Consider the following 15,028-nt stretch of genomic DNA (forward strand, 5'->3'; position numbering starts at 1 on the left):
TAATTCTTGTCTCAATTTAATGGCCGGCACATCATGTGAAAAAAATAGAAATATGAGATCTCAACTAATCATGCATGCATGTTAGATCTAATCCTCTATTTTCTAATTTAAAATATATAGAATAAATATTAAAACTATTACCTTCTAAGAGGTAATATGGTATTAGATCAACGGTCCACAGTTATTTGGGTGTACCATAGCAAAGGCCAAATAAATATACTCGCCATTCCAAAGCACCCTAGGCTTTATTTCCGGTCACTTGTGCAATGTCATTGCTCCCGGGAATCTCTCCTATTTTTCACTTGTGGCAGAATAGAAAAGGAAATGGCCATTGGTTTTGTGAGCATCTTACATGCTTCCCCCCTTCGCTGTCTGAATCTTCCATCGCTTTTCCAAGGCATTGCAAGATATGGCTTCTCGAAGGTGCGGCGGCCTTCGGAACAAAAGAACTTTACAAGAAATAGTTACAAACTTGACAAGAGACAGTAAAACATTTGTAAAACCTTCGGAAGGGAAGAATTTTAAAAAATAATAATAATCCAACGATCATCATTCAAACAAGAAACAATTTAACGATCATGTCACTGAAACGGGTCCAGAAAGGTGTAAGCAAGTATGGTTACCCAAACAATTTATCAACCCAATCGGCACAAGACCATGGCTATGCCAAGCTCAAGCAAAGCACCAGAAAATGTGTACAAGATGAATATGCATTCACCACACTACACTGATTTGATACAAATAAACACTGCTCGGGAACTGAAACAGAAAGATGGTGATATCCATTCCATGAAAAACAAAACAAGCGTCGCCATAGCACATCTGACGCTTGTTCCAAAACACTGGCCTTGGAAGGAGTACAGTGTACACGTAGCAGCAAAATATGGCAATAAGAGACAAACATTCTGCCAGCCATAATACTTAAACGAGCATCTCAAGATAAACCATCAAATATAGTACCAGTACAATCTAAGGAATCGATGACACTTGCTATTTCCTCACGTACTGCTAAGATGGAGCAACCTGAGGTTTACTCAAAAGTATGATGCTAGTACCCCCCCCCCCCCCCCCCCCCCCACACACACACACACAAGGCAATGAAAACTCCAGCTCCAAGGTGCCTGCACAAAATACAGAACCAGGCTACCAGCTCATGCTCATCTGAACCTTGACAAAAAAGAATTGAAAACCACAATGATCCATGCATTCTCAAACAATTCAAAAAATTCAGTTGCTACCACAGCATGTAACCATGCATGGTCATCACCAGTCAACAACTGCTAAGACATGAATGGAACTACATAATGAACACAATTAATCTGTGGTTCAGTAGTGCTAGCAATAGCAGGCTCCTCTTGCATTTGTACTTCGCCCATCTATGAGGATCAGATATGCATGGATCACATTGATGAAGATAGGCACATGCAAATATGCAATGCAGTTGAACACAAAATGGCAATATGCAATGAAAATTCACATGAGAAGCTGCAATTCCTAAGGAATCATTCCAATCACATAAAGCTGAAATTAACCAAATTCCGGAATAAGTAGAGAAAAAAGGGAAGGAATCCAGCAGAAGAAAGAGAGATTATTACAGGTAGCAGCAGTGCAGCACCCTTGCAATGACACCTAATTCAAGCTGATCCCCCCTTGTCCTGTCCGAGTCCATCCATGATCAGATTCAATTCAGAGGAATCCTTCCCAATGAAGCGAAATTACAGAATCGCCCAAAACTTGCTGTTGCTTTCTTCACTTGCTCATTCCGGCCGCCGCTACTCCGCCGGCTCCGGCGGAGGGACGGAGTCGGTGGTGGCGGTTGCGTTGGCCTCGGCGACGGACTTGAGCTTCTGGAGGTTGAGCCTGATGACAGTGTCGGCGAAGAGGCGGGTGTCGTCCTCGGTGTTTCCGTCGGGGACGTCGACGACGTAGGACTCGAGCACGACGGTGCAGATCCCGGGGCCCGCGAGCTCGTTGACGGTGGTGACGGAGCGGTAGTTGCGGAGGCGGTGCTCGCCGCCAGTGATGGAGAAGCCGAAGACCCTGGAGGCGTCGTCGAGGAGGTCGAGGCGCTCTGTGCTGGTGCTGGCGGGGAGGCCGGAGATGACGCTGACCTCGCGGAGGCGGCCGGGGCGGAGGGCGTCGCCGGCTTCAGGGTCCGGGCGGAGCGCGCAGCTGCGGATGAAGTGCTTGTACACCTGGGGGCAGTCGAAGCGGCGGACGATGGCCCAGACGGCGGACGGCGGCGCGTGGATGCGCTGCGCCAGCAGGGAGGAGCATTGGCCCGCCCCCACGGCGTAGCGGTGGTGCGCTTCCACCGTCGACCGCAGCTGCTCGTACTCCGCCGCCGTCAGCCCCAGCCCCGCCGGCACCTCGCCGTCCGCGCCCGCGCCCTGCTGCTCCATCGCCTTGGGCTCGATTGGATTCGCTGGGGTGGGGTGATTTGGGAAGGGGAGGGGAGGGAAGGGCCGGAGAGCGGAACCACTGAGCTGGAGCGCGAGTATATTTTATTAATACACAGACAGGGAGAGAGATGGGGAATTGGGATTTGGGCTTTCTACCTCTTGCCCTCTTGCTTACCTCGCCCTTCACTTTGCTTTGCCTTCAGTTCATTCACACCCTGTCCTCCTCGCTCCGGGCTTTGCCTTTTTTAGTAGTGTTTTTTTACATGTTATATGCTGTTCTCCTTTTGGATTTTGGATGCTTCTTCTTGTGAATTGGCTAGTCTTCTTTTGTAATCTACAGATATTTGTAGGTTTTTATTATTTTATTGGGAAAAAAGGAGATTTTGTTCAAGCTGCAGGCTCTACCACTGTAGTAATCAACTTTTTTTTCCAAGGCCATTATGCAAACTTTAGCGCTGTTTAAGCCGTAAAATGTTCAACTTTAATGTATGATTATTTAAGCTATAAGAGGTCCTCTTTAACTTTTAACATCTCCGCGAAAAGTTCTCTGCCAACTTTAACCTCTTGAGCTATTTAAACGGCATAAAGATGCTACCATTAAAACTACAGAAGTCGTCGCCATGCAGGGTATTTGATCATTCTAGTGACTTGAGAACAAATGAGTTTGGTAACGATCGGATCGTTTAAGCTGTTAGACAAGTTAGTTCGGTAAATCATTGATCGTTCAAGGCACAGAAGCCATCAACTATTGTGCATTTTGCTATTACAAAAAACAAGCAAATTTATCAAATCTATGATAGTTTATGCAAAAGTGTTTATCTTTTTTTTTGTAATGGTACGCCTTTGATAATCTTAATGGCTAAAAAATAAGTGAGTTTGTTAAAAGTTACCCCCATTTAAGCTATATATAAAATTTTTTAGTTTTTGTGTTTTCAGTGTTCTTTGTTAATAGTATAGCTCAAAACCAAGCAAAGCAAGTCTGTCAAAGTTGACATTTAAGCTATAAAACTAAGTTCATTTCTTATGTGTACATTGTGTGTGGTTGTCAAAGTGATCGTTGGTTCATGTTCACGGCTAGTTTGTTATAGTGTGGCAAGCTGACAACTTTTTTGAACACATAAGGATGGTCTGTTCCTGGTGTATTCGCCACCATTTTAGCCATAAGTGGCATTTATCTGGAGTGGAAGGGCCATTTTAGAGCTGTAGAGTATAGTTGTTGAGCTTGTTGAGTTTGTAAAATGCATGTTCTACTACCAATCAATAAGTAATAAACTAATAATATGAGTGACAATGAAGGAGCCACAAAAGCACAATTGTTCTCTTTCCTTGATGGTAAAAGCACTCTACTATGAGTTTGCCTTTTTTTACTAGAAATTTTTGTATGTTAAGTGTCCTACGGATTCTTAGTGTTTTTTAGCTCCTCTATTTCAAAATCAGACTTTAAATCTTTATTTTTATTATATTATTATGTTTGTAGCACAAAATAATCACCATAAGAAAGCATTTTCCAAATGTGAACCTAATGATGTCATCTCTCATATAACAATATTAGTATCATGTGAGGCTAATTGATATTTTAAGACTGTGAGGCTTCAATAAAAACATGTATGCCTTATAAAAAAGGGAATTGAGAGAGCAACTATTATAGTAGAAATTTAAGCCACAGAAGACATAAGTTTATTTATGGATTTATTACTTGTAATGGTTCGAAATCAAGGGAATTTGCTAAAGCTGCAGGCATTTAAGCCCATAAATCCATTGGCATTTTAGGGATTTTTTGTAAGTTCCAATGGCTCAAAAATAAAGTAAATGTATTTCTTTATTAAATTTGATGGCTCAAAAACATGAAAGTTTGTTAAAGTCACCACCATTTAGGCCACAAAAGTCTTTGGGTCTCTTTATTCATTTTATGGCTAAAAAACAAGCGGGTTTGTAAAGTTTTGACCTTTTAGGCTATGAAAGTCTTCCATTTTCTAGCGTATTCACCATGAGGCTTTTAAAGAGGATCATGATATTCGAGCATACTCACTGCAACCTTGTTATGGTGGCAGCCCTTAAGAGATAGATATTTTTTGTTTCTAGGGTACTAACCACTATTTTAGTTCTAAGAGTGCCATTTATTTAGTAGTGGAGAGTTATTTCCAAGCTGTAAAGGGTAGTTCTTAGTGGGGGGTTGCTGTTGTGTGGTTGGCAGTCATTGGGGCGGGGCCTTGGTTCCGCGGTAGGAAGTCAGAGCTGCTCTTCGCGCTGCGTTCGAGCTCGGCAACGATGATTTACGTGACCTCGGCCTTTTGCCAGCCGGTGGTAGTCGTCAGGGGTTTGCCTCAGGAAGTCGAAGCTACTGGATTCTAACCAGCTCGGCAACGATGACTCGTTGCAGTGTTGTTCTATGCCGCGGCACTTGGGTGGGTTAGTCACACTACAAGAAAAGTAGTCATTCATCCCTCAGCCTTTGTACCGGTCATAGGAAGGACCGGTACTAAATGTCCTCGGGGGCCATTTAGTACCGGTTCTAAATTTTAACACTTTTTGAAATCATTTAGTACCGGGTCGTACCTCCGTCCGGTACTAAATGTCACCTTTTAGTACCGGTCGGTGTCATTGCCCGGTACTAAAATGGCGTAGCTATTTAGTACCGGCCAATGACACCGACCGGTACTAAAAGGTGACATTTAGTACCAGTCGGTGTCTTGGCCGGTACTAAATGGTACTTTATGGGTTATTCAAAAGGAAAGCATCCCTCACGCAACCACATGTGAAGCCTAGTTGGGATGGCAGAGAAGCTAGGTGCAAAACTAGAGGTTGTGGGTTTGAATCCTTGTGAGCACTCATATTCATCAAGGGTTTCATTTTTTCTGGATGGTGTGTTTAGTACTGGTCACTATGGCCGGTACTAAATGGTGGACCACTTAGTACCGGCTAGCCAGTACCGGCTGCGGCAGCCGGTACTAACCGCGCCTGGCAGCCGGTACTAGTGGCTGTTTTCTGGTAGTGTCATCCGATGGTTTGGCTAACCTTTTCTTGTACATTAAACTTCTATTCCCTTTAGTTGAAAGGCAGAGCTCCTGCCATTTGCTTAAAGAAACAAAGGGGTAGTTCTTAAGTTCATTGAGTTTTGAAGACAAATGTTCTAATTTCAATCAATAAGTAGTGTGGGCGACATAGCATGGGAGCCAAATATGTTAGGTTTTCCTAGTGAGTAAAAAAGCCCTCTAGTAGAGCTTTGACTTGTTTATAGTATAATCTTCAGCAATTTTTGCTCGTTTCATTGTCAACGTTTATAGTAAAAAATTTAGTTGCAATAGGCATCAAACTTTATAGGGGTTCTTTGGTAACTTAAAAGCCTAAAAACAAATAAACTTACTAAAGTCATGTCAAGCCACAAGAACCATCAATCCTATAGTGGTTCTCTAATAATTTTAGTGATAAATAAATAAAGTTTGTTGAAGTTGCAAACTTTAAGTAGCAACTGCCGAGGACCGTCTATAAAATTAATGTCTCGAAAATAAGAGAGCTCCTTAAAGTTTCAACTGTTTAAGCCACAAAGTTTAGTGTCTCAAAATAATGGCGTTCCTTGAAGTTGCAACAGTTTAAGCCGCAAAAGACTAGTTTCTTTGGTGCTTCTTAATTTGGTTATTTCAATGACTTGAAAAAAGACAATTTACTAAAGTTATGCCTGTTCAAGCTATGAAGTCATCAATGTCTCTAGGGCTTCTTTGTTAACTTTTGATGGCTTGAAACAAGTGATTTTATAAAAATTGCGAATATTTAAGTCGTGAAAGTTATTTAAGCAAATGTCTTTAAGCCATCATAATTATGGGAGTAATATCGTCAGTTGGCAGTTAGAAACCTAGCAAGTTTTTTAAAACTATCATATTTTTATTCAACACTGCTACTCTTTTAGCTAGTGGGTTTCTTGCATACGGCTTGTCAAAGCAGCGACTCTTTTAGCTGTAACTATTGTCTGTTTCTAGCATAAAAGACATGTTTTGTTAAAGCAGTGATCTTTTTTAGCTGTAACAATTGGCTCTTCTCGGGTTCGAGAGTTTGTTAAAGTGATGATTTGTTTAGTGGTAATGATATGATTGCTAGTTCTCTAGCAATGTTAAGTTATCAAGAAAAAACAGCAATTGCATTTTTTTTCTGGCATTAAAGATCGTGGACCTGTTAAAGCAATGTGAACTGTCAATTAGGAAAGGTAGCAAGTTTGTACACACGGTACTAGTCTTTTTAGCTGTACTAGTACCACTAGTTTTGTAACTTGAGGGTGAGAAACTGAGAACTCTGGCTTTGTTGAACAAGTGACGGGTCATTAGTAGTAGTCGTGATTATCACCATGAGTTCACAAGACAAACATCCAAAGTGTTTGGTGAGTCATATTAACTTTGAAAGTGTCATTTTATCCAAAAGAGATATTCTAGGTTCGTCCTCACAAAAAAAAACTCTAGATTCGTCCAAATTTGATGTTTTAACTTGATAGAATAATGTACAGATTTTTTTAGTTCATTAGCCCTAAAATAGTTGAGTTTAGCTTCTTGGCCTCTTTTCAATTGAACTTTCCTATCTGGCCTCAAATCGAAGATCGTTTTGGTTCTTGGCTCTTCCGTTAGTTTGACAAGGTAACTGTGTTAAAAGCAACATGAAATGACTCTTTTACCCCTAGCACCAAATGAAGCACAACAACCTACATAAAGTCAAACAGTATTTTAGGGCTGCATATTATCAATAATCTACCAAAAAAGTTATAATTTTATTTTAAAGCATGAAACTATTATTTTAATATAGATTTGCGCATGACATCACACGGACAATTTGATATGCATAGAAATCCACAATTGCAATCTAAGTGCACACATGCACAATGATTTGCAATCAATGAAGGATATGAAATTATTACTTTCATATATATTTGCATATGACATCGCACTGATCATTTAAATTGCATATAAATCCAAAATTGCAATTGAACTACGCACGTACAAGAGATGTCTAAGTTCACAAATAAGTTCACATTAACCAAGTCAAACCAACATGCAGTACATGATATCAAATATGAGAACGTGCATATCTAAGATTAAAGGCTAAGTCTTCTCTCGCTTCTTGTACTCATTGCAGGGCTAGGTGGTTATATTTTGTTGCTTCTAGTACTCATGGACAAGGTATCAAGTGGCACCGGTGAAGTGTTAACATCGCTCCTTAGCGCATTGCCCTTTCTTTTTCTTTGTGGACCTTCTCTATAACCTTATTTGTAATATCCTTGATGGAAGCGGTTTCCGGCTGATTTGAGCCACTTCTTGACCTACAAAATGTTTTTCAGCAACAAATGTTGTTAGTGTAATATGCAATAGTCAAATGGAAAATGTCCAGTTTTAGGAAAGAAAAATATCGTTTGGAGAGTCAAGAGATTTCTTTTATTTCCCCTTAGTATTACTTGACCCACCCCTGGCAATGGTATATACATTCCCTATATTCAGCCCCTGGAAATACTTCACCCACCCCTGCCATCACAGCATGTCCTGCATCATTGCATATGGCTAAGCCCCTACATGATCCAATGGCCTCTCTAAGCTGAATGAGAAACCAAATCCAATTGTCATTAGTTTCTAATTCAAAAACTCCAAAGCAAATAGGATACAAGCAAATACAACCCTTCGACCATGTCATTGTGGTCATCGTTGCTGTCAATCACCTGCGAAGCCTGACCAGCAGCTACCTCGATTGTTTGGACAGGCTCGGCACCATCGCTCACGACGCCCTAGTCGTGGACCTGGCTCGAACAGCTAGGCCCGCGACGCCCTTATACTGGCGGCCTGCACCAAGCCCTGCGGCCCTTTGCCCAACGTGTCCAACAACCAGGTTCGCGCGGCTGGCTCGCGGCCTCATGGGGATGAGGAAGACCTGGATTCGATGAGCCCTTCGTGGTTCGCACCTCCACCGCCAGGGTAGAAGAGGAGTGCTCGCGGGGTTAGCCGCCACCCGAATGAGCGAGCAACACTCGGGGGCTGCGTGCGCAAAAAGATAAGTGGGGGTGGTGTGGTCTTTTTACTCGTTTTGGCTCGAAGGGTTAACGATAGCTGTGGACGAACCTAATGGAAATATCAAGAACCTAAATGATTTTCGATTTCGAATCAGATAACAAAGTTCAATTGAAAAGGGCCAAAAAAACTAAGCTTACCATTTTTTTTAAGTGTATCGAACCAATTTACTCTAATGCTATCGCGAAATGATTTGAGGAGGCGACCGTCGCCCGTGGCCGTGGGATGAGGGGGTGATACGAGCACGTGGGCCCCCGGGCTCTCCAATCAGCGTGCCGCTAATTCTGGGTGGGCCTGCCTGAAAGAAGATCCAGCCAGGAGCCGAGCGGGAGGCCACCAACGCATGCCTGGCACGCGCAGGCCCCGCAACGAGAATTTGGTGTAGCAACGACAGTTGCGACTTGGACGCCAAAGCAGAGCATTCAAATCGTGATGCCGTCAACGTTTTTCAGCCAACTTGGCCAAAAGTTTATGCTTGCTTTCATCATTTCTTGCACGGCTCAGGGTATCGTCAAAAGCGACACTTCTTTCGTAGGGAAAACTAACTAGTTCAAGAAATACTACTCCCTCTGATAACTCAGTGTAGTATGTACCCAGCACCCCCTCTTATTTTCTTTTTTTTTAAAAAAAAAACTGCATCCCTGTATCTGAGCTGTGATGGATCCCGCGCTGCCTGACTGTTGCATTGTGGCCCTGTTTAGCCCAGCGCAAAAAATTTTAGTGTTGGAATCTTACTAATTTGAAGTACTAAATGAAGTCTATTTACAAAAAATTTTGCACAGATAGGTTGTAAATCGCGAGACGAATCTAATGATACTAATTAATCTATGGTTAATTAATAATTAGCGAATGATTACTGTAGCATCACTGTTGCAAATCATGTATTAATTAGTCTCATTAAATTCGTCTCGCGATTTACAACCCATCTATATAAAAAGTTTTATAAATAAACTTTATTTAGTATTCTATGTATAGATCGAAATATTCAATGTGATGGTTTTTTTGTTTACGGAGTTTATGGGTGGGAAAAGCCTGTGTCATCCGATCGGTCTGGTGCGGTTTCCCATCACCATCCGCCGCAGGAGTGCCCTCTCACTGCGATCTGTGTGGGTGGTCCTCCCATGCACGGCCGGCCTGCCCACCCAAGCCCACCATTGCCTGCTGCCAACCTGGTCCTGGTCGAGCTGACCTTTGGATGTCAGCAGAAGCCCGCCGTCAAATACCAGTGGCCTTTCGCACTTGGTGTGTTTAGTTCAGTTTGGATTTTGAATTTTGGGATTTTAAAAGGAAATCTTTCAACATTTGAAGTATTAAATGTTTAGCTTTACTGTAGCAATTTATTGTCTAATCACGTCCTAATTAGGCCATTAGATTCGTCTCGCGATTTACAATCCATTTGTGTAATGCGATTTATTTTTCGACTATATTTAATACACCATGCAGACGATTTACAAAAATTTTAGATTTTGAGATTTTAGATCTAAACACAGCCTTGTTTGCCCTCCCAGACTTTTTTTTGCCCGTGCCCTTCAAAAGGGTTTTTCGACTCAGAGCATTTCCAGAAAAACTCATACTTAATACCTACTTAAAAATAAAAGTTGAACATGAAAAAAATATACTCCAATAAAAATCCTACTTCAGACCCTACTTTAGAAAGGCCTCTACTCCCCCCCCCCCCCCCCCCACCCAGCCCCTTCTCCCACAGACCTGAGGGGCCCCTACTCTGCCCTATCGAGGCGCGCTGATCAGGACCGCGGCGTCAAAGGCACCGGCTGCTCTTTGGCGGCCTCGTTGTCGATGACCCCGGACGTCGAGTCGTCGGTGGTCTTGCTTGCGGCGTGGGAGGTGGAGGTAGGGGTCCAAGACTAGGCGCCGGAGCCCTCGACGCCGACCTTGGAGGCGTGCAGGCTGCGGGAACCGCGTGAGGAGGAGGCGGCCTCGCCCGTGGCGGAGCCCACGACATTGACAATGGAGAGGACTGCGTGTGCCGGGCTTCGGGCGTGGGGCGAAGGGTTGCTGGCCACGACTGTGTCTGGAAGCCAGGATCCAGTGGTTGCGGAGCCCACAACGCCGACGTTGGAGGGCAGCAGGCTGCAGGCGCCAGCCGAGTGCCCGGCGGTTCCACGGAAGCCTGAGCTCGGTCGAGGCCTCGAGGGAGATGCCCGTCAATTCGAGCCCTTCCCTAAAGAACCAGCCAAAAAGAAGATGCATGAGGGAGAGGGAGAGAGATACAGAGAAACATATACATCAGGGGAGGGAGAGAGACACGATCACTATTCGCCTACACGGCCGTTTACACCGGTTACACGGCATATAAACGCTACTCGATGGGTAGCCGTGTAGGCCGATTAGCCAGGTAAAGCCGCATAAAACTGTTTTGACCATTTAAAAGACCGTTTAAACGCCCGTGTATTCCGACTATTTGTTAAACGGTGGGTGACCGACCATTCACCGTTTAGGCTAATATTGGACACGACAGAGATGCGAGAGAGCGGAGAGATGGTTTGCAAATTATTGAGTAAAATGGATGTCAACTCTTGTGTATTGATGAACAGTGTAGAGTATTTATACAAAGGGAACAAGCAGTTGCCTGTTGCGAAGGGGCCAAAGGCCCGAAGGGGTCAGATGCCCAAAAGGTGTCTGTTGGCACCAAAGGATGCCTATTGCTATTTCTACCGTACAAGGGTCATTGCCATTAATCCTAATTGATCACTATTAATTAATCCTAATTAATTCTAATACTCCCCTTGATCAATTGTCTTCTTGTTGGCAGTTATTGTCTTGAAGCTTTAGAAAACCCTGTGGGAAAAAAACCAAAGTGTTTTGATATACCAGGTAAAACTCCTCAAAACCCAGTGGGAACATAAGGAGAAACGCCATGATATATATAACTCCCAATGTTCATATACTCTTTAGGTAATTCTAAAGACATAGTCTAAAACAATTTGATCTGAGATCAATATGTCATATATTATCCTTGAAAAAACCTTTGTGAGGAAAAATAAATATTATGACAATTACCATGTGTTAACATTACCTCATTAAAAACTTTATGTGAGAAAACTCTCTAGAAGTAAAACTCATATAAAGAAAAGAGTGTAATGTGATGCTTATGTAGATTATATCTCAATGAGATTCTCCCCCTGATTCTTGCAAATCTCTAAGCCTTCTCATACCAATGCCCTCAATGCATTTACAAAATGCAGTGTATGGTAGAGACTTTGTGAATAAATCTGCTAGATTAACACAAGATTTAGTTTGCAAGATTTCGATCTCTCCATTCTTTTGGAGTTCATGGGGGTAGAACAGCTTAGGGATAATATGCTTAGTCATATTACTCTTAATATAACCTGACTCCATTTGAGTAACACATGCTGAATTATCCTCAAAGATAATTGTGGGTGTATTAATCGCACCAATACCACATGACTGTATTATATGGTTTATCATTCTGCGGAGCCATACGCATTCGCGTGATGCCTCGTATAAAGCTATTAACTCAGAATGATTGGTGGGTGTAGATAGTCTGCTTTGTAGACTTCCAAGATATTGTTGTACCACCTTGTAAGTATACAAAGCCAGTTTGTGATCTGCCATTGTGGGGATCTGATAAATAACTAGCATCTGTATACGTGCTTCATTAATATCGGTTTCATTGCCAATGATATTTAGATCATCAACGTATACCGATATGATACAAAATCCTGTTGATGATTTTTTAATGAAGACGCATGGACAGTTATCATTATTTGTGTATCCCTTCAACTTAAGGAATTCACTTAACCGATTGTACCATATTCGACCTGACTGCTTTAAGCCATATAACGACTTTTGCAATTTAATGCAATACATGTTGCGATTTGCCTTGGGATTCGGTATGCTAATTCCATCAGGAACTTTCATGTATATATCCGAATCTAATGACCCATATAAGTATGCGATCACGACGTCCATCAACTGCATAGATAGACGATTTTGTACTGCCAGAGATATTAAGTATCGGAACGTTATTCCGCTCATTACCAGGGAGTAATTTTCGTTGAAATCAATGTCAGGTCTTTGCGTAAAACCTTGTGCCACTAGCCTTGCTTTATATCTCACCACTTCATTGTTTTCATTCCTTTTACAAACGAAACCCCATTTGTATCCCACAGGAAGGATACCAGGAGGTGTTGGCATTACTGCCGAAAATACCTTCCTTTTATTAAGCGAGGCGATCTCTGTTTCAATTGCAATCTTCCATTTATCCCAGTCCGAGCGCTTCTTGCACTCAGTCATAGACTTAGGATCTGAATCAATTTCAAGGATATTTGCAATTTGCTTAGAGAAGTAACAGTCGACTATTATAGACTTACGGTCATAAGACTCTCCAGTCTCAATGAAATTTATAGCTATTTCATTTACCCTTAAAGATTCATCATGACTTCCCGATCCGATGTTCCAGTCTCAGTGTTTATGCGCATATCTGAGCTGGGGTGTGGATTATAAATATCCACAGGACATACAATGTCCTCTAGGTGTCTTTCAACCAAAGGTTGAGTTGCATTTCCAGTCTTCTTTTGATTGTTTGCAATAGCATCCTGCTTCATGGAAGTGCTTCTCCCCCTCTTTTTGCCAAGTTGGGGATGAGTGGTTTTATTAGGTACCTCCACTCTTTCGGGCACGTTACTTGTAGGATGGAGAGACTTTGTGACACCTTTATAATCTGTAAAAGCGTCTAGCAGATTATTTGCAATATTTTACAAATCAATAATTCTCTGAACCTGTTGTTCAGCTTTTGTAGTATGTGGATCAGAAAATTGGATGCCTTTTGCATTCCAATCTATTTCCTGGCATTCCTTTTGGTACAATTCTCCCCCTAATGCCGGGAAATGATCCTCATTAAAAATACAATTAGCGAATCGGGCAGTAAATAGATCCCATGTCATAGGTTCTAAGTACTTTATGATTGATGGAGATGAATATCCGATATAGATCCCCAATTTCCTGTGGGGGCCTATGGATGTTCGTTGAGGTGGTGAGATGGGTACTATACAGCGCACCCAAATTTATGCAAATGGGAAATACTTGGTGGATTCCCACGTACTAACTGCAATGGGGAGGTTTCATGATATGCGGTTGGTCGTAGTTGGATTAGGTCAGCAGCGTGCAGAACTGCGTGACCCCAACATGACGAAGGCAATTTGCATTTCATCAACATAGGTCTTGCAATGAGCTTGATTCTTTTAATCAATGATTCAGCCAAACCATTTTGAGTATGTACGTATGGGACTGAATGCTGAACCTGAATTCCCAATGCCATACAATAATCATCGAAAACACGGGAGGAGAATTCGGCAGCATTGTCCATACGAATTGACTTAATTCGATGTTCCGGATAATAGGCTTTCAACTTGATAAGTTGAGCCATTATTTTGGCAAAAGCATGGTTGCGTGTCGACAGAAGAGACACGTGAGACCAACGCATAGATGCGTCTATCAATACCATGAAATACCTGAACCGCCCTGATAATGGTTGGATTGGACCACAAATATCTCTTTGACTTCTTTCAAGGAATTTTAGTGGTTCAGCTCGAATTTTAAGATATGATGGTCTTAAAATTAATTTCCCTGTTGCACAAGCAGTGCAACCAAAATCTTTATATTGGGGAAATTTTATATTTTCCATATCATGACCTATGGAATTCCCAATAATTTTTCGCATCATCCCTATTCCATGGTGCCCAAGTCGATCATGCCAGTTTCGGAATGTATCGATATTGTGAAAAATTATCTTATAAGCAACATGAGCAATGGGCTTTATGTATGTAAAGTACAATCCGGTTTGGAGTGAAGAAAACTTCTCACAGATTTGTTTGCCGAATCTCGTGAGTTCAGTTAAGAGAAGAAATTCCCCTTTGTTATCCTGATGTGTTTCCACATGAAAACCATTCTTATGGATATCTCTATAACTTAGAAGGGTACAAGTCGAATCGGGATACAACAAAGCATCCTCCATCGTTATCTATGTACCCATAGGGAGAGTAATAGTAGCTCGACCTGAACCAACTATTAACGCATCTTGACCAGCAATGGTCATAATATTTCTTTCTCTTTTCTCAAAGAGTCTGGAAATATTTTATCTCTCTAAGTATAGAATTTGTGGTACATGAGTCCACAAGACATAATTCTTCCTCCTTTAGATTGTTATCAACAGACATCTATATGTAAAACAGATGTAATTTAAATATACAAGTGTAACATATAGAGAGAACATATAATATATTATATATCAAATAGCATATTATGATACAATAATATATATGCGACTTTGTACAGATAGACAACAAAACTAACAAGTTTGTTCAATGTTAAACAATATGAATCAAAACAACTATACAACTTAGATTATTACGACAAATATTCAATCTGATATCAATTCCAGACTGAGATTACTCCAAATCTACAAATATGCCTCCAGAACTAAAGTCTATGAGTATATTGTCCGTGGTTGGAAGATCGTCTTCCATATTAAGAGACTTGTTGTTTCCTTGTTGGTGGGCCTGCTCGGAACAACTCTCCTTTGGGGTAGCCTCAGATGTAAGATTGAAG

The 15,028-nt window shown here is 41.8% G+C and overlaps 1 protein-coding gene across 1 annotated transcript; it reads right to left on the reverse strand.

Annotated features, from left to right (window-relative positions):
• Window positions 1-1,453: 1,453 nt before the first annotated feature.
• Window positions 1,454-2,557, reverse strand: LOC120692305 (abscisic acid receptor PYL10-like). Its single transcript, XM_039975572.1, has one exon. The coding sequence runs from the start codon at window positions 2,400-2,402 to the stop codon at window positions 1,773-1,775; it is 630 nt and encodes a 209-aa protein (XP_039831506.1). The 5' UTR covers window positions 2,403-2,557; the 3' UTR covers window positions 1,454-1,772.
• Between the last annotated feature and the right edge of the window lie 12,471 nt (window positions 2,558-15,028).

Source organism: Panicum virgatum, chromosome 9N (genome assembly GCF_016808335.1).
Source record: "Panicum virgatum strain AP13 chromosome 9N, P.virgatum_v5, whole genome shotgun sequence".
NCBI lineage: Eukaryota > Viridiplantae > Streptophyta > Magnoliopsida > Poales > Poaceae > Panicum > Panicum virgatum.